Source organism: Pristiophorus japonicus, chromosome 2, assembly GCF_044704955.1.
Source record: "Pristiophorus japonicus isolate sPriJap1 chromosome 2, sPriJap1.hap1, whole genome shotgun sequence".
NCBI classification, from domain to species: Eukaryota; Metazoa; Chordata; class Chondrichthyes; family Pristiophoridae; genus Pristiophorus; species Pristiophorus japonicus.
This window is the reverse complement of record NC_091978.1, coordinates 157,976,740-157,996,347: the sequence shown is the minus strand read 5'-3', so window position 1 is coordinate 157,996,347 and position 19,608 is coordinate 157,976,740. Positions and strand designations below refer to the sequence as shown.

At 43.7% G+C, this 19,608-nt stretch overlaps 1 protein-coding gene across 8 annotated transcripts in view; it reads right to left on the bottom strand.

Annotated features, from left to right (window-relative positions):
• Window positions 1-19,608, bottom strand: part of fryl (furry homolog, like) — a 693,453-nt gene that overhangs the window by 413,897 nt on the left and 259,948 nt on the right. For all 8 annotated transcript variants that reach the window (XM_070870121.1, XM_070870109.1, XM_070870094.1 and 5 more), the window contains one exon: window positions 3,537-3,590. In XM_070870121.1, the coding sequence (XP_070726222.1) occupies window positions 3,537-3,590 (54 nt within the window). The remainder of the gene's footprint in view (window positions 1-3,536; window positions 3,591-19,608) is intronic.

The following is a 19,608-nucleotide window of genomic DNA, read 5'->3' as shown; positions in this document are numbered from 1 at the left end:
TCACAATATTTAATTGGAGAAAATTTCTGCTCATCCGTAACTGGATGTTGGACAAGCAGTTTGACAATTTAGAGACCGTAGAGGATTCTTGAAGTGGTACTGAGGTCAAGCTGGGTGTCATCAGCGTACATGTGGAAACCGACGCTGTGTTTTCAGATGATGTCACTAAGGGACAACATGTAGATGAGAAATAGGAGGGGGCCAAAGAAAGATCCTTGGGGGACACCAGAGGTAACGATGCGGGAGCGGGAAGAGAAGCCGCTGCAGGATTAGATATATAAGAATGGAATCAGGTGAGTGTAGACCCACCCAGCTGGACGACGGTGGAGAGATGTTGGAGAAGGATAGAGTGGTCAACCATGTCAAAGGCTACAGACAAGTCAAGAGGGCAAGGAGGGAGAGTTTGCCTTTGTCATAGTCACAAAGAATGTCATTTGTGACTTTAATGAGAGTCGTTTCGGTACTGTGGCAGGCACGGAAACTGAATTGAAGAGATTCAAACATGGAATTGCGGGAAAGATGGGCACAGATTTGGGAGGCAACAACACATTCAAAGACTTTGGAGAGAAAAGGGAGGTTGGAGATGGGGCGATAGTTTGCGAGGACGTAGGGGTCAAGGGTTGTTTTTTTGAGGAGAGGGTTGATTTGAGGGAGAGGAGGATAGTACCCAAGGAGAACCATTAACAATGTCAGCTAACATGGAAGCCAGAAAAGGAAGTCAGGTGGTCAGCAGTTTGGTGAGAATAGGGTCAAGGGTGCAGGAAGTGGGTCTCAATCGACAAGATGAGCATGGCGAGGTCGTAAGGAGAGATTGGAGAGAAACTGGACAAAGATGTGAGGTCAGGGCGAGGGCAGGGGGGATACTTCGAGGAAGTTTGGCCCGGTGGGCTAGGGGAAGGAAGGGATCAGGTAGAAGGAGGCTGAACTGCCTTAATCTTAGAAACAAACAAGTCCATGAGCTCCTCACACATATTATCAGAGGTGAGGGTGGAGACTGGGGATAGAGGTCAGGGAAGACTGTTAGCAGTGGAGAATAGAAGCCAGGGTTTATCTTTGCATTCCAGAATGATTCTGGAATAGTGAGAAATTTTGGCAGACGAGAGCAGGACCAGATAATGCTTTATCTGGTCCAGCCAGATCTGGCGGTGAATGGTTAAACCAGTTGTCCGCCATACCCGTGTCAGGAGCATCAGTGTTTGATAATGTAAAAAAAAAGCCTCGAGGATGGATTTCAGGTGGTTCTTATCCGAGCCAGTCATGCATTACACATATCATAGCCTATTGTTCGGGAAACTACATACATTAATATTTTATAAAGCAACCTTTGAATGAGTGAATTGTGTAATACCCTTTTTCATATTCAATTTTCTTTCAGTTTGGCTACTTTACACTGTCAAGCCTTTTAATTTTTCATGGATATGGTGCAATTTACTAAATTCTTAGTGCAGAAACCTTTCAAGTTTGCTTATAAACAGAAACAACAGTTGATAAGTGCACTGCTCAGTTTACAACTGCACAATTCACACCAGGAAGGCCCCAGTCTCAATTGCCTTCCATGCTGAGTTAGTGGTCTCAGTTGAGGTAATGGTCACTATAAATGGCCTCAGCAATCCTAAAATATGGAGGGGGTGAAAGAGAAAATCAGTCAAGGCTCCTGTTCCTGACCACTATCCCAGTGATTTCACATGTGGGAACATCACGCAAGGCGAAGTAATAACATAAGAAATAGGAGCAGGAGTAGGCCATATGGCCTCTCGAGCCTGCTCCGCCATTTAATACGATCATGGCTGATCCGATCATGGACTCAGGTCCACTTCCCTGCCTGCTCCCCATAACCCTTTATTCACTTATTGGTTGATTTCCCCCAACCAACATTAACTGACACTCAGAATCATAAAAAGTTACAACAAAAAAACAAGTCATTTAGCCCATCAAGTCTGGAGGAAAACACACACACACAAAGCAAAACACAAGAGCACATTTAAATTCAAAAATTCCTACTCAAACACATTGTGGTCAATTCAACAAGTAGAATTCTATAAAGACAAGCAAAACTAAAAACATTCATAAAACTGATACTTTCCAATCTAAGTTTGCTTATACAAATCATGGGTGAGTTTAAGTACTTCACTGATTTATCGGTGCCAAATCTAATGGCTCATTAATTGCTAATATCACTCAAAGCTATCATCATGGCTACACAAAAACAACAAAATAAGAGTCATATCTGTCAATCTAAAAAAACTATCATGAGCTTCAAAAATGCTGGCAACTTAACAACAACCCTGACATGTGAAAACAAGTAGTCACACAAGCTTGTAACTTATGCTACAACATTCCTTCACTGCGTTGGGGGGGGGGCGGGGGAAACTAACATTTTCCAGTTCTGAGGAAAAGTCTCAGACCTGAAACGTTAACTGTTTCTCTCTCCACAGATGCTGCCTGATGTGCTGAGTATTTCTAGCATTTTCTGTTTATACATAAATATGACCAAAAGGAGGAATTCCAAACACTGAAGGCACCAAATTGGCAGTGCAGTTCCAGTGGGCCCTGTAAAATATTGAACTTCTATATTAAAAATAGTGCATTCTGGTTCATTTTAAGCACTTTCATGCTGGAACTCGTTTCCTCCTCCAAAGCCCTCAGTACATGCTGGCACTTTCCATCCCTACTCCATGTCAGTTAAAGATGACACTCTCCTTCTAACCTCACCACGCAGTGTCACTCCCAGATTCTGCCGCTTTCCTTTCCTCTATTGCAATCTACTTATTCCCACACTCCACATGCCAATCCTACCCAAGTCTAGCTGCTAATGGACAACACCTGGCCTCTCTCTACTCAACCTCACTCCTAACACTAAAGGCAGTTATTGCACTAACTGTACACTGGAGGAGCGAATTTATGTTCTCCAAGAATACCCATTTATAGTATACAGAGCTCATAAATACTGGCATTAGCATTAAAAGTAACATTGTGGGAAAGAGAGGTTAGTGCCAGTCTACTAACAATCAGGCTGGAGCAGGATCAAGGGAAGAGGGGCCCAGTCTACTGATTTGATCAAATCATAACATGCTCACTGGGCTTCCAAAACACCGACATCAAGGTAAAATGCTGTCAGTTGCTATTTATGAAGAGAGGCTGAGGTCCAAGACACTGAAACACACTCTTCTCGATGTATATGGAAAACTAAAATGACCAAATAACAAAAGGGCTCATTACACTTGGCATTTTGGAGCAATATTCAGACATTCCAGTAATACTTCCTACATACTGCACTAATGACTGCATCATTGTCCATACAAAGTTAAGGTGCTGTAGTACTTACAGCTTGATTACCAATCAGAATAAAGTAAAGAGGAAAATTCATTTTGGACAGTACAAATTAGAGATCAACCTTGCATTTTCACAAGTATTAGAATAAATTGTGAAGTATTTATGATCATAAACATTTATGACTGTAACATCGAAAATGTTGCTTCTCTGGGTAAAATACCAATATTATCCTGGTGACAAATATAATACATCCGTTTTCTTACCTGATCAAACTGTAAATCTTCACCTCTTTGCAACGATCTGGACAATGGTTTCTCCTAAAATACAAATAATGAAAAAAAAAATTGTGACTACACTGCAGCTTTCAAATAATAAAAATTATTCTCCATCAATAGTAGTCGAGTTCAATGTAGAAAGGTTAAACTACAAAAATGGAGTATTCACACTGAGATGTTTCTAAGAAAGTTACTCCCAAGTTAAAAAAAGCAAATAACGCTGATAACTTCTCATTGCAATAAGGTACCACATCTCTACAAAATTCTGTATTTTACTATGACTGCCAGAATTTGGATAATATAAGCGTAAACATCAAGTCAATTCTGGACAGTGATAGTGGCAGAACCAGTAAGAGAGGGGTTTTTCCAGCACCCTGCTGTTGTGCTTTCCAGGACTGGGAAAGATGGTTTGCTTAGCTGACACCTCATTGGCTGAAGTACCAATTGAGGCTCCCTTACTCAAAGATCAATTCAACACAAATAAGTACATTCTCAAGGATGAAAGGGCCTTTAGGACTTAGATGACATATAGATACAGCAAGCAATTAAGAAAGCAAATGTTATGTTGGCCTTTATTACAAGAGGATTTAAGTATGAGTAAAGATGTCATACTGCAATTATATAGGGCCCTGGTGAGACCACATCTGGAGTATTGTGCGCAGTTTTGGCCTCCTTACCTAAGGAAATATATACTTACCATAGAGGGAGTGCAATGAAGGTTCACCAGACTGATTCCTGGGATGGGGGAATTGTCCTATGAGGAGAGATTGAGTAGACAAGGCCAATATTCTCTAGAGTTTAAAAGAATGAGAGGTGATCTCATTGAAACATACAAAATTCTCACAGGGCTTGACAGGGTAGATGTTTCCTCTGGCTGAGGAGTCTAGAACCAGGGGTCACACAGTTTCAGAATAAGGAGTTGGCCATTAAGTACTGAGATGAAGAGAAACTTCTTCACTCAAAAGGTTGTGAATCTCTGGAATTCTCTACCCCAGAGGGCTGTGGTGGTTCGGTCTTTAAGTATATTTAAGATAAAGATCGACAGATTTTTGGATATTAAGGGAATCAAGGGATATGGGGATAGTGCAGGAAAGTGGAGTTGAGGTAGCAGATCAGCCATGATCTCATGGAATGGCGCAGCAGGCTCGAGGGGCCAAATGGCCTACTGCTGCTCCTAATTCTTAATTTCTTATGAGAAGAAATTTCTTGACTCAGAGGGTTGTGAATCTTTGGAATTCTCTACCCCAGAGGGCTGTGGATGCTGAATCGTTGAGTATATTCAAGGCTGTGCTAGATGGATCTTTAGATTCTCAGGGAAGCAAAGGATATGGGGATTGGGTGGGAAAGTGAAGTTAAGGTTAAATATCAGCCTTGATATTGAATGGCAGAGCAGGCTCAAAGGGCCGAATGGCCTAGTCCTGCTCTTAATTCTTATGTTCACTATAACATCCAGACTACTGCTCAACAGATTTTGGTCAAAAACTAAAGAAGCTTATAGGAATCATAGTGGAGTCCAAAACAGAGAACATGGATGAATCTGTGCTTTCAATGTAGCATAGTCCAAAAAACTTCTTGCATTCAGTTTTCTTTTCGATTCTTCTAATCTAAGGTAATTGTGGATCTTATCTCTGAAAAGTAAGCTTAAGGCTTAATTTGTAGAGTATAGAAATATGATTGTTATCCGCCTTTCTCCCAGGATAACTCAAATATTCATGACAATCTTTCTTTTTAAGTTTTGTGCAGGAAGTACATCAGAAGTTATATAACTTGTGGGGAATGGGCTAACTTTGACTATGCTATTAGTGGCCACCTGCTGATTGAAGGGTCTCGTCACAGGATGTGTAAAATATGAATCAGACCACCAGGAGTGATAGATATTACTGTCGGGACAACTAAATGAAGACAACTTGACTGAAGCAACAATGTTAATTGCTGATCAATGCATATCTTGGCCAAATAATGCAAAATAATACATCAAGAACTATAGAAAAATTAGGAATTAAAAAAAAAAATTGTATTTAAGTACTAATAAAGAGTATGCAAGCTGCAAAATTCACAAATAAACTGCTAATCAAAAGAACCATGTAAGTTGCGGCAGAAGCATCATCACTGATGTCAACAGAAAAAGAGTCGATGGATGTCAAGTGGCTCATAAGAGCAGTTTTACAAGAACACTGTTCATAATTCTCTTTTTCCATCCACCCTCAAAAAAATGGATGAGAGCTTATGCATCTGTATGTTGATGATGAACAAATGAGGAAGATTCTATATATGCGTTACAGAGAACCATAAAAATTACAGCACAGAAGGAGGTAATTTGGTGGATTATGTCTGTCTACACTAATCCCTCTTCCCTCCCTTTTGCCAATAACTTTTAAAATTCTTCCTTCTCTGCCTCAATAGTCGCTCGAAGTAAATTCTTGCACATATTAAGAACCTTCTGTGTGAAAAATGTCCACATTTGATGCACAACCTAAGATGCATCATACATGGACATGTGAAATTGCCAGTATCTGTAAAATAGTGCTACGGGTTTTTTTGTTTAATCCCTGTGCTGGCTACAAATTACCTAGATATTGGGCAGGGAAAAGCACACTTTGGGCCATGGAGAGTGAGAGTGTCTCAACTGGGGTGGCTTGAGACATCGAATTACAACTCAGAAACCGACTGTTTAACCCAGCCAGTAGTATCTGTCCTGTTCCCATATTCCTTGATTTTCCTTTCCTTCAACCACCTACCTCACTGATTCGTAAATATTGACTGCTTCAATCACTAACTTTGAAATGTATTACATAGAAATTACAATACAAAAACAACATGGAGATACTGAACCAAAGTAAAACATCTGCAGCTAAAATGCAAAATCTTATACTCTACTCTTCTTCCTGTCCCCCAGCTATCTTTCTATCCATGCAGTTATAATTGCTTTAATGCCATGTGCCTTAAGTTTTTATAGAAGTCATATGGCACTTTATCAAATGCCATCTGAAAATCCAGATATACATCCACTGCTTTTCTGTATAGCCTCTGTGATTTTTCTAAAAGAAAATTAGTCCTTTTTAAATTTATACCAACATTCCCAGATCAGTCCAAATATTCACTAATTTCAATGATTATCCACAACTGAGGCAAGACTAATTGACCAATAATTTCCTGGCTTATCATTTTTCCTTATTTGAACAGGACTCAAGAATCTGGGGAAATGTCCACTGATGAGCAAAAATAAAACTTAAAAATGTATACTGCTCACAGCCAGGAATGCAGTGAGACCAACCTTGCTTGACAAATTTAATAACTCCTTTTTAAAAAGTAACCAATTGAATTACATAGAATGTAATTGTATGTAATTCAATTGGTTACTTTTTCAAAAAGCACTCTTAAATTTGTCAAGCAAAATGAGGATGCAGTAGATGTGGTATACATGGATATTCAGAAGGTGTTCGATAAGATATCACGCAAGAAGCTTATTTGAAAAAATATCAGGCATATGGTACAAGAGAAAATGTAACAGCATGGATCGAAAAGTGATTGAACAGGAAACCAAGAGAATAAATGGGAATTGCTCAGACTGGCAAAGGGTTGGGAATGATGTATCCAGGGGCCAGTGCTGGGACCATTTTTATTCTTGGTACATAGAGATGATTTCAACTCAGGTTTAGGGAACACAGTCTTGACTTTTGCTGACAATGCAAAAGTAAGGAGTTTGTCAAACATTGAGAAGAACTGTAGAATAATTCAGGACACCATAGACAGATTTGCAGAATGGGCAAACAGGTGGAAGATGCAATTTATAGTGGATACATTTTGGGAGAAAAAACAAGGGAATATACATGCAAAGAAAAGATGCTGAAGGGTGTAGATAAGCAGAGAGACCTGGGGTTCATACACACAATTCCCTGAAAATAAGAGCACAGTTGATAAAGCTATAAAAAAGGTTAATAATTCTCTAATTAGGAGCATAGCGTAATGATAAATTGTCACAAAATATTGGTTATGTCACAGTTACCATGAGCAGTTTTGAGTGCCCCAATATAGAAAGGATATTAAAGCTATAGGGTACAGTCACCAAGATGGCGACTGGATTGGGAAACTATGATTATGAGGAGACCCTCGAGGTACGAGGACTATTTCCACTGAACAGAGAAGGCCAAGAGAGATTCAATAGAGATTTGTTTTAATAGGCAAATACTATTTCCTCTGGTTAGGGAGTCCTTGACATGTGGTCATCAATTTGATATATCACTAAAGGAGAGCAAGGAGAGAGGCTGAGAATTTTTTTTTTCTACATAGGCGATTGTTCCAATTATGGATACATTTCTCAAAAGAGCAAGAAACACAGCAATTAAATTTTCAGTGTTTAAACTTAATGTTTAATTTTGAGGATTTTAAACTGGTTTTGCAATTTCTCAGGAGATTACATAAAAGTTAAAAGCAGGTATATTGAGCAATACTGACCAGTTGGATTATCTAGCAACAGCAACTCAAAAACTGGTCTTTTTACAATTAAATGCATGCACATGAGATTGGTCCACCATTCACACTTTGGCACTGACACAGACTCAATTTGTTATGACAAACAGCACAATTGCTATAGAAGTAAGCATTACCCTCATTGGTTATTGCAAATTTCACTAGATTTGTGACTTAAAGACAGGGAATTGTCAAAAAAGTACAACAATTTCAGATCAATATCCAAACACTTTTCCAACTCTGGAACAAGTGACACATATCAACAGGTTTAGCTGGTATTTCAATATCGAGCATGTATTCACTGATGCAATCTACAATCTACTTCACGCTGCTGCAAATGGTAAGTACTCCAGATTAAGCTATTTTTGCTCCAGACAAACTTGAGACACAAGTGAAAATGCAGAAAATAACCGTCGGGAGAGAGAGAGAGAGAGAGAGAGAGAGAGAGAGAGTAATTGCTTTAACAGGGTCTAGGGCATCAAAGGTGGTGGTGAGGGTGTGATTAACCAAATGTCATGGTGAATGGAGGGCCAAAGGTTGGACAGTTGGGAGTTGCGAAGTGCAGTTGTGAGAGAGTCAGGAGAGTTTTCTTTCCAGGGATGGACATAGAGGAGGTAGGGTTGGGGGGATGTGGATGGAGGGCGATACAAGGAAGTGGTCAAAGATGGCCTCATCTGCGATTGACACGATGGGAGTAAACATAGAAAATAGGTGCAGGAGTAGGCCATTTGGCCCTTCGAGCCTGCACCACCATTCAATAAGATCATGGCTGATCATTCCCTCAGTACCCCTTTCCTGCTTTCTCTCCATACCCCTTGATCCCCTTAGCCGTAAGGGTCATATCTAAATCCCTCTTGAATATATCCAATGAACTGGCATCAACAACTCTCTGCGGCAGGGAATTCCACAGGTTAACAACTCTCTGAGTGAAGAAGTTTCTCCTCATCTCAGTTCTAAATGGCCTACCCCTTATCCTAAGACCATGTTCCCTGGTTCTGGACTTGCCCAACATCGGGAACATTCTTCCCACATCTAACCTGTCCAGTCCCGTCAGAATCTTATACGTTTCTATGAGATCCTCTCTCATCCTTCTGAACTCCAGTGAATAAAGGCCAAGTTGATCCAGTCTCTCCTCATGTGACAGTCCAGCCATCCCTGGAATCAGTTTGGTGAACCTTCGCTGCACTCGTTCAATAGCAAGAACGTCCTTCCTCAGATTAGGAGACCAAAACTGAACAGAATATTCCAGGTGAGGCCTCACCAAGGCCCTGTACAACTGCAGTAAGACCTCCCTGCTCCTATACTCAAATCCCCTAGCTATGAAGGCCAACATACCATTTGCCTTCTTCACCGCCTGCTGTACCTCCATGCCCACTTTCAGTGATTGATGAACCATGACACCCAGGTCTCGTTGCACCTCCCCTTTTCCTAATCTGCCGCCATTCAGATAATATTCTGCCTTTGTGTTTTTGCCCCCAAAGTGGATAACTTCACATTTATCCACATTATACTGTATCTGCCATGCATTTGCTCACTCACCTAACCTGTCCAAGTCACCCTGCAGCCTCTTAGCATCCTCCTCACAGCTCACACCGCCACCCAGTTTAGTGTCATCCGCAAACTTGGAGATATTACACTCAATTCCTTCACCTAAATCATTAATGTATATTGTAAATAGCTGGGGTCCCAGCACTGAGCCCTGCGGCACTCCACTAGTCACTGCCTGCCATTCTGAAAAGAACCCGTTCATCCAGACTCTCTGCATCCTGCCTGCCAACCAGTTCTCTATCCACGTCAGTACATTAGTCCTAATACCATGTGCTTTGATTTTGCACACCAATCTCTTGTGCGGCACCTTGTCAAAAGCCTTTTGAAAGTCCAAACACACCACATCCACTGATTGTCCCTTGTCCACTCTACTAGTTACATCCTCAAAAAATTCCAGAAGATTCGTCAAGCATGATTTCCCTTTCATAAACCCATACTGACTTGGTCCGATCCTGTCACTGCTTTCCAAATACACTGCTATTTCATCCTTAATGATTGATTCCAACATTTTCCCCACGACTGATGTCAGGCTAACCGGTCTATAATTACCCGTTTTCTCTCTCCCTCCTTTTTTAAAAAGTGTTGTTACATTAGCTACCCTCCAGTCCATAGGAACTGCTCCAGAGTCAATAGACTGTTGGAAAATGATCACCAATGCATCCACTATTTCTAGGGCCACTTCCTTGAGTACTCTGGGATGCAGACTATCAGGCCCCGGGGATTTATTGGCCTTCAATCCCTTCAATTTCCCGCCTAATAAGGATATCCTTCAGATCCTCCTTCTCACTAGACCCACTGTCCCCTAGTACATTCAGAAGGTTATTTGTGTGTTCCTTCGTGAAAACAGAATCAAAGTATTTGTTCAATTGGTCTGCCATTTCTTTGTTCCCCATTATAAATTCACCTGAATTTGACTGCAAGGGACCTACATTTGTCTTTACTAATCTTTTTCTCTTCACATATTTATAGAAGCTTTTGCAGTCAGTTTTTATGTTCCCTGCAAGTTTCCTCTCGTACTCTATCTTCCCCTTCTTAATTAAACCCTTGATTCTCCTTCTGTTGAATTCTAAATTTCTCCCAGTCCTCAGGTTTGTTGCTTTTTCTAGCCAATTTATATGCCTCTTCCTTGGCTTTAACACTATCCTTAATTTCCCTTGTTAGCCATGGTTGAGCCACCTTCCCCGTTCTATTTTTACTCCAGACAGGGATGTACAATTGCTGAAGTTCATCCATGTGATCTTTAAATGTTTGCCATTGCTTATCCACCGTCAACCCTTTAAGTATCCTTTGCCAGTCTATTCTAGTCAATTCACTCCTCATACCGTCGAAGTTACCTTTCCTTAAGTTCAGGACCCTAGTTTCCGAATTAACTGTGTCACTCTCCATCTTAATAAAGAATTCTACCATATTATGGTCACTCTTCCCCAAGGGGCCTCGCACAATAAGATTGCTAATTAGTCCCTTCTCTTTACACATCACCCAGTCTAGGATGGCCAGCTCTCTAGTTGGTTCCTGAACATATTGGTCTAGAAAACCATCCCTAATACACTCCAGGAAATCCTCCTCCATCGCATTGCGACCAGTTTGGTTAGCGCAATCAATATGTAGATTAAAGTCGCCCATGATAACTGCTGTACCTTTATTGCACACATCCCTTATTTCTTGTTTGATGCTGTCCCCAACCTCACCACTACTGTTTGGTGGTCTGTACACAACTCCCACTAGCGTTTTCTGCCCTTTGGTATTCCGCAGCTCCACCCATACCGATTCCACATCACCCAGACTAATGTCCCTCCTTACTATTGCATTCATAGAAACATAGAAAATAGGTGCAGGAGTAGGCCATTCGGCCCTTCTAGCCTGCACCGCCATTCAATGAGTTCATGGCTGAACATGCAACTTCAGTATCCCATTCCTGCTTTCTCACCATACCTCTTGATTCCCCTAGTCGTAAGGACTTCATCTAACTCCTTTTTGAATATATTTAGTGAATTGGCCTCAACAACTTTCTGTGGTAGAGAATTCCACAGGTTTACCACTCTCTGGGTGAAGAAATTCCTCCTCATCTCGGTCCTAAATGGCTTACCCCTTATCCTTAGACTGTGTCTCCTGGTTCTGGACTTCCCCAACATTGGGAACATTCTTCCTGCATCTAACCTGTCTAACCCCGTCAGAATTTTAAACGTTTCTATGAGGTCCCCTCTCATTCTTCTGAACTCCAGTGAATACAAGCCCAGTTGATCCAGTCTTTCTTGATAGGTCAGTCCCGCCATCCCAGGAATCAGTCTGGTGAACCTTCGCTGCACTCCCTCAATAGCAAGAATGTCCTTCCTCAGGTTAGGAGACCAAAACTGTACACAATACTCCAGGTGTGGCCTCACCAAGGCCCTGTACAACTGTAGCAACACCTCCCTGCCCCTGTACTCAAATCCCCTCGCTATGAAGGCCAACATGCCATTTGCTTTCTTAACCGCCTGCTGTACCTGCATGCCAACCTTCAATGACTGATGTACCATGACACCCAGGTCTCGTTGCACCTCCCCTTTTCCTAATCTGTCGCCATTCAGATAATAGTCTGTCTCTCTGTTTTTACCACCAAAGTGGATAACCTCACATTTATCCACATTATACTTCATCTGCCATGCATTTGCCCACTCACCTAACCTATCCAAGTCGCTCTGCAGCCTCAGAGCATCCTCCTCGCAGCTCACACTGCCACCCAACTTAGTGTCATCCGCAAATTTCCTCTTTAACCATCAATGCCACCCCGCCTCCTTTTCCTCTCTGCCCTATTCTTCCTAAATGTTGAATACCCCTGGATGTTGAGTTCACAGCCTTGGTCACCCTGGAGCCATGTCTCCGTGATGCCAATTACATCATATCTGTGAACTACTATCTGTGCAGTTAATCCGTCCACCTTATTCCAAATACTCCTCGCGTTGAGGCACAGAGCCTTCAGGATTGTCTTTTTAAACACACTTTGCTCCTTTAGAATTTTTCTGTATGTGGCCCTTTTTGGTTTTTGCCTTGGGTTTCTCTGCCCTCCACTTTTACTATTTTCCTTTCTATCTTTTGCTTCTGCCTCCATTTTATCTCCCTCTGTCTCCCTGCATCGGTTCCCATCCCCCTGCCATGTTAGCTTAACTCCTCCCCAACAGCATTAGCAAACACTCCCCCCTAGGACATTGGTTCCGGTCCTGCCCAGGTGCAGACCATCCGGTTTGTACTGGTCGCACCTCCCCGAGAACCGGTTCCAATGCCCCAGGAATTTGAATCCCTCCCTTTTGCACCACTCCTCAAGCCACGTATTCATCTGAGCTATCCTGCAATTCCTACTCTGACTCGCACGTGGCACTGGTAGCAATCCTGAGATTACTACTTTTGAGGTCCTATTTTTTAATTTAGCTCCTAGCTCCCTAAATTTGTCTCATAGGACCTCATCCCGTTTTTTACCTATATTGTTGGTACCTATATGCACCACGACAGCTGGCTGTTCACCCTCCCTTTTCAGAATGTCCTGCACCCGCTCCGAGACATCCTTGACCCTTGCACCAGGGAGGCAACATACCATCCTGGAGTCTCAGTTGCGGCCGCAGAAACGCCTATGTATTCCCCTTACAATCGAATCCGTTATCACTATAGCTCTCCCATTCTTTTTCCTGCCCTCCTGTGCAGCAGAGCCACCCACGGTGCCATGAACTTGGCTGTTGCTGCTCACCCCTGATGAGTCATCCCCCCCAACAGTACCCAAAGCGGTGTATCTGTTTTGCAGGGGGATGACCGCAGGGGACCCCTGCACTGCTCTTCCTGCTGGTTACCCATTTACTATCTGGCTGTGTACCCTTTTCCTGCGGTAAGACCAACTCGCTAAACGTGCTATTCATGTCATTCTCAGCATCGTGGATGCTCCAGAGTTCATCCACCCGCAGCTCCAGTGCCGCAATGCGGTCCATCAGGAGCTGGAGGCAGATACACTTCCCGCACACGTAGTCGTCAGGGACACCGGAAGCATTCCTGACTTCCCACATAGTACAGGAGGAGCATAACACGTGTCCGAGCTGTGCTGCCATGACTTAACCTTAGATAAACTTAAGTTGGCAACAACAATGCTATAAAGGTTACTTACTAATAAAGAAAAGAAAAAAGAAAAACTACTCACCAATCACCAGCCAATCATTTACCCCTTTGGCTGTGACATCACCTTTCAATTTCTTTCTACTTCTTTTTGCCTTCTCACCCCGCTGCAGCTGCACCGGTAGGCCTCTCGACTGCCCGAACTCATCCTCGACTGCCGCCACCTCCGACGCACCCGCTGGACCTTTTGTAGGCCTCTCGACTGCCCAAACTCATCCTCGACTGCCGCCACTTCCGACGCACCCGCTGGACCTTTTGTAGGCCTCTCGACTGCCCAAACTCATCCTCGACTGCCGCCACTTCCGACGCACCCGCTGGACCTTTTGTAGGCCTCTCGACTGCCCAAACTCATCCTCGACTGCCGCCACTTCCGACGCACCCGCTGGACCTTTTGTAGGCCTCTCGACTGCCCAAACTCATCCTCGACTGCCGCCACCTCCGACGCACCCGCGGGCCTTTTGTCGGCCTCTCGACTGCCCAAACTCCTTCGACTGCCGCCGCCTCCGACGCACACACTGGGCCTTTTGTCGGCCTCTCGACTGCCCAAACTCATCCTCGACTGCTTTAGTTAGGTCACGAGTAAGGCAAGATACTCAAAGGAGGAGAAAGTACCAGAGGAGTAGGGGGACAGACCAAGGTGTGGTTTGCTGATGAGAACCACACCACCACCACGGCGGTCTGAGTAGGGCAAGTGGTGGAAGCTATAGCCAGGCGGGGAGGCTTTATTTAAGGGTAAGGTGTCATCACCCCTCAACCAAGTTTCCATCAGGGCCATGTTGTCGATGCAATCATCTATGATAACCTCATGGATTGCAAGGGCCTTGTTCGCAAGCGAACAGACATTCTGGAGGGAGATGCGGAGAATCGGTGACGGGGGCCTCACTGCCAGTGTCCACAGGGTCAGCGCTGTGGGGGAGGGGGCGGGGGCTGAGTTGGATGGGGAAGAGATTAGCAAGATTAGCCCCAGTGGGAGCGCCGGGCAGCAAGGTCGGCGAGAGAGTAGGATGGGATAGTTGGGGTTGCTGCTCGAAAGGAGGTAGCGACGGGTGCTTCGATGGGCCCTTTGTAGGATACGAAGAGGCACACAGGAAGCTGTCGGCTTATCTAGGAGGAAATCAAGCCTCGGATGGCAGTAGGAGAGTAGGAAGGTCGAAGAGTAATGAAAGATCGGGGTAGGGATTTGGGAGAGCAGAGTAACCGAGAGAGGAGAGATGAAAGGAGGCATGACAACAGGAGAGAATGGTCATGGAGGGATAAAGAGAAAAGGAAAGAGGGGGAAAATGGGAAAGGTATTGAATGGCTCGGGTCCGCAGTGGCAGCCAAAGTGCGCACGCTATTGGACACAGGAAAAGCTCAAGTTACTTTGGGCTCAATTTTGGCCACTCGAGATTTCTGGCTTACTTACCAGAGGTGCGACAGTTTTCCACGCGTGGAAGTGTGCCAAAAATCTTCAGGACGATTTTGGCCGCTGTCCCGGGTCTTCGAGCAGCTGGCTTGGCGAGGCGACTGGGTCTGTGGGCAGAGCCAGCATCCTGCGCTGGATACAGTGCCGGGATGCTGGACGTACGCAGTAGGATTGGGATTTGCCGTGATCACACATGCGCAGTAGAATCAGGTCAGTGGGTGAGTGAGACAGCTGCAGTTTCAACTGACCGCGCATTCGCTGTAGAATCGGGCTGCCGTTAGTGGAGAAGTTAGGTAAATAATCAGTAAGCACAACAACAATCGTTGCTCCCACGCCACCCCCGTCCTCCCCGTCCCCCCAGACAGAATCAAAAAGCAACATTGCAGCTTATTGTTTATCAGATCCAGCAGGTTTTCTGTTTTGTATCAGAGAATTGAGTCGTCCCCCCTTCAGCCTCCCGATACTTTGCCGTGTTTCTGCCGAGCCCAGTCAGCCCAGCCCCTCCCCCCCGCCCTTCCCTTCCCTTCAGCCTCCCGATGCATCTTTGCCGGCCGCCCCTTTCCCAGGCCGAATGGCCTCCCATACAGGCCGGCCCGCTGCCTTCCCCGGCTGAGTTCAATTAAAGGTAGGATTTATTACTATTATTTATTTGTTATTCCATTGTTTACCGGAATTCTTTATTTTTATTGAGTTATTTCAACTTTTATTTGCAATGTTTGGTGCTTGGTGCTTGGATGCAGGTCCATACTTACTTACCTGCACCGATTTCTTAACTGCCCGCAGGGTTTTTCAGAGTTGGCCACATACGCTGGCCTAAGTGGATTTGGAGTAACGTTTCGCTGGCCAGAATTGCCTAAATGGCCAAAACTGCCGTAAGTGGCTGGGAATGCCCCCTTTTGAAAAAAAGACCTGAACGAAAATAAATCGTACCTAACAGTTACTCTGGAGCAAGTTGATTGGGGAAAATGGCATTTTTTAAACTTACGCCAGAAAAACCAACTTACTCCAAAAAATTTGGAGCAAGTCATGGCCAAAATTGGGCCCATAGAATCCAGAATAGATTACAACTCTGAACACAGTCCTCAATGATATTTCATGGTTTACTTTAGATGGGTGGATAATGCACATCAGCGCAGCTGATTAGAATGATTTTGGCACTCGGTGTCAGTCTCGCAAAACATCAACAGCATGAGCTACATCATACTCCTTCTATCTATCAAAACCAGAGAAGTGCACTTCCCATTGCACTATTCTAACATTTCCATTTCCCACACTGCCATCCTAGAAGCTTCTGAATGAAACTGTTAATTTAACAGTGATTTATGAACAGTTCCGTCGCATGAACTCATGTCAACTAAGAACTGGATTGCAACATAACATTTATTTTAGTTAGACTCTAACTGCAGCCTGAGAAGGAACTTTCATCGCACAAGTCTGGGATGGATTCAAACTCCAGTCCACAAAGTAAAGTATTAATGTTCTAACCTGCTCTACCACTTTAGAACAATATTCTAAATCATCTGCCCTCAGAAAAGGTTGTCAGTAGTCATCAACTGACTGATGGATAAAGCATTATAATGGATGAAGAGTGGTTAAGATGAAACAGCCCTGTCCTTCATAAATTATACTTCATGTCAATCAATTACAAACCAGCATTAATGATTGATGGAGACATCAGTCACCCAGACTGCTCCACGTTGCTGGTTGGAGAAAGCAGAATGGCAAAGAGAGGCCAGTATATGCAGTTAAAAGGTGAAAAATTGGATGTGGTATGATGTGCACAGATTTTGTGTGTTAATATCCAAACCTGAAACCTCAGAAATCATTGAATTTTAGAAGTTAAATCCTACACAGCAAGTAACAAATATTAGGAGCATAACTGTATTATCACAATTTTTATGGACAATATACTCACTTGAAATACATTATCCTATAATATATTTAACTGACAATATTATTTCAAGGGAAATAAAAATCTAGGGAGCATAAGTGACAATCTTACCAGGAATTTCCTTGAGTTTGTTTTAAAAGCAGGTGACCGTTAAATTGGTTTACAAAAAAATGTTTGAGACAGAAAATCTTCAAACGAATGAATGGGGGGGGGGGAAATTCCGGTCGGAGGCTTCCTTTGGACGACTGCCTCCGACCCGAAAAAATTTTGCGAAAATACCTGCCGGTCACGGAGGCACCTTCGATTCCAGTCAGAGGCCTTCATTCGATGTGCAGCTTACAGGGAGATGACTTCCCCGTACGTACGAAAATGCTGAAATCATGTGGGCCTGGACCACCAATCACTCGGTAGTATTCTCATTGATAATAATGGGAACTCTGATAGTATTGGGAACTCGTAAAAACAATGAGAATAACCTCTAAAACAAGAAAGATAACATAACAAAATTTTTAAAAACCTCACTTTTTACAATTTTTAGAAAAAATGTTTTTTGGAATTTTTTAAAAATGTGTTTTAATAGAGTTTAAAATAAACTTACCGAAATGGACAGGGCTTTGAACATAAAAATGTATGATTAAATTTAATTTTTTATATGTGTTACGCTGGCAAAAGTAAGCTATATGCCAGCTTTTACCAGGTATAAAAGTTTGAAGGACATTCACTGGGCAAGAGATGGGCAAATAGCCCAATCTCTCCCGCACGAATGTCCTTCTCCCAGGGATGCGGAGGATCTGTCAAGAGAAATCTTGACAGATCGGAAAAGCTGGTTTTCGGCGCATGCGCATCTCGCCCCAAAACCCGGCTTTTGCGAGGCCTTGCCGGCTCCTTGTGCACTTCGTACACACCCGGCGAGGTTGGAATTTCAGGCCCAATATAATGTACCTTTATAAGGAGCCACAAAATCTGTTCACTACAGTATACAGAATATCACTGAAACTGATGATAGTTTTCGACATAAACTTTCAAACAGTTTACATAAAAGTTGATTTTGCTTTATAACGGCAGTTTTGAAACTTTGCCACGTGTGTGGGAAGCTCAGAAAATGTTGATACACTCCAAGGGAACTGCATTCTAACCTCTAACCTAAAAGAAACCAGCGCTATCGATGCATAAAACATTTGTATTAGTATACAGCAGTAGATACATCATATCATCATCATAGGCAGTCTCTCTGAGTCGAGGATGACTTGCTTCCACTTTAAAAGTGAGTTCTCAGGTGACTGAAGAGTCCAATACGGGACCGACAGTCTCTGTCACAGGTGGGGCAGAAAGTGATTGAAGGAAAGGGTGGGTGGGGAGCCTGGGTTGACGCATGCTCCTTCCGCTGTCTACGCTTGGTTTCTGCTTGTTCTCAGGTGATGAGACTCTAGGTGCTCAGCGCCCTCCCGAATGCTCTTCCTCCACTTTTGACAGTCGTGGGCCAGGGATTCCCAGGAATCGGTGGGGATGTTGCACTTCATCAAGGAGGCTTTGAGGGTGTCTTTGAAGCGTTTCCTCTGTCCACCTGAGGCTCGCTTGCCATGTCGAAGCTCCGTGTAGAGCGCTTGCTTTAGGAGTCTCGTGTCAGGCATGCGGACGATGAGGCCCGCCCTACGGAGCTAATCGAGCGTAGCCAATGCTTCGACGCTGGTGATGTTATCCTGAGCTAGAACACTGACGTTGGTGCGTATATCCTGCAAATGGATTTGCAGGATCTTGCAGAGGCAGCATTTGTGGTGCTTCTCCAGCATTTTGAGGTGTCTGCTGTATTTGGTCCATGTCTCTGAGCCATATAGGAGGGCGGGTATCACTGCAGCCCTGTAGACCATAAGCTTGGTGCTGGATTTGAGGCCCTGGTCTTCAAACACGCTCTTCCTCAGGCGACTGAAGACTGCACTGGCGCACTGAAGGCGGTGCTGGACCTCGTCGTCAATGTCTGCTCTTGCTGATAGTAGGCTCCTGAGGTATGGAAAATGGTCCACATTGTCCAAGGCCGCATCGTGGATTTTGATAACCGGACGTCAGTGCTGTGTGGTGGGGTCAGGTTGGTAGAGGACCTTTGTCTTACAGATGTTTAGCGCAAGATCCATGCTCTCGTACGCCTCGGTGAAGGTGTTGATGATGGCTTGGATTTCGGCATCAGAGTTTGCATAGACGCAAGCGTCATCAATGAGAGGATGGGACGACCTTGGATCTGGCCTGGAGGCGGCGGAGGTTGAACAGATTCCCATCTGTTCTATAATTTAGCTCCACTCCAGCAGGGAGCTTGCTAAGGGTGAGATGAAGCATTGCAGCAAGGAAGATACAGCACTGCTAATATGTCAACAAAGACAGAAAATGCATAACTTTACTGAGAAATGGACAAAAATACAATTTTTTTTATGGACTTCAGTTTGAAAAATTCATGTTTTAAAAGGTTTAGAAGTACTTTATATTACATGCCACATGCATTGCAAGAAATGCTATTTCTTTTGTTACCCTCCTATTCAAAGGCATGATGACATGCTAGCATAGAGATTGACAGGCACCAGGTGAAACATATTTCGGCCCTTTGAGCCTGCACCGCCATTCAA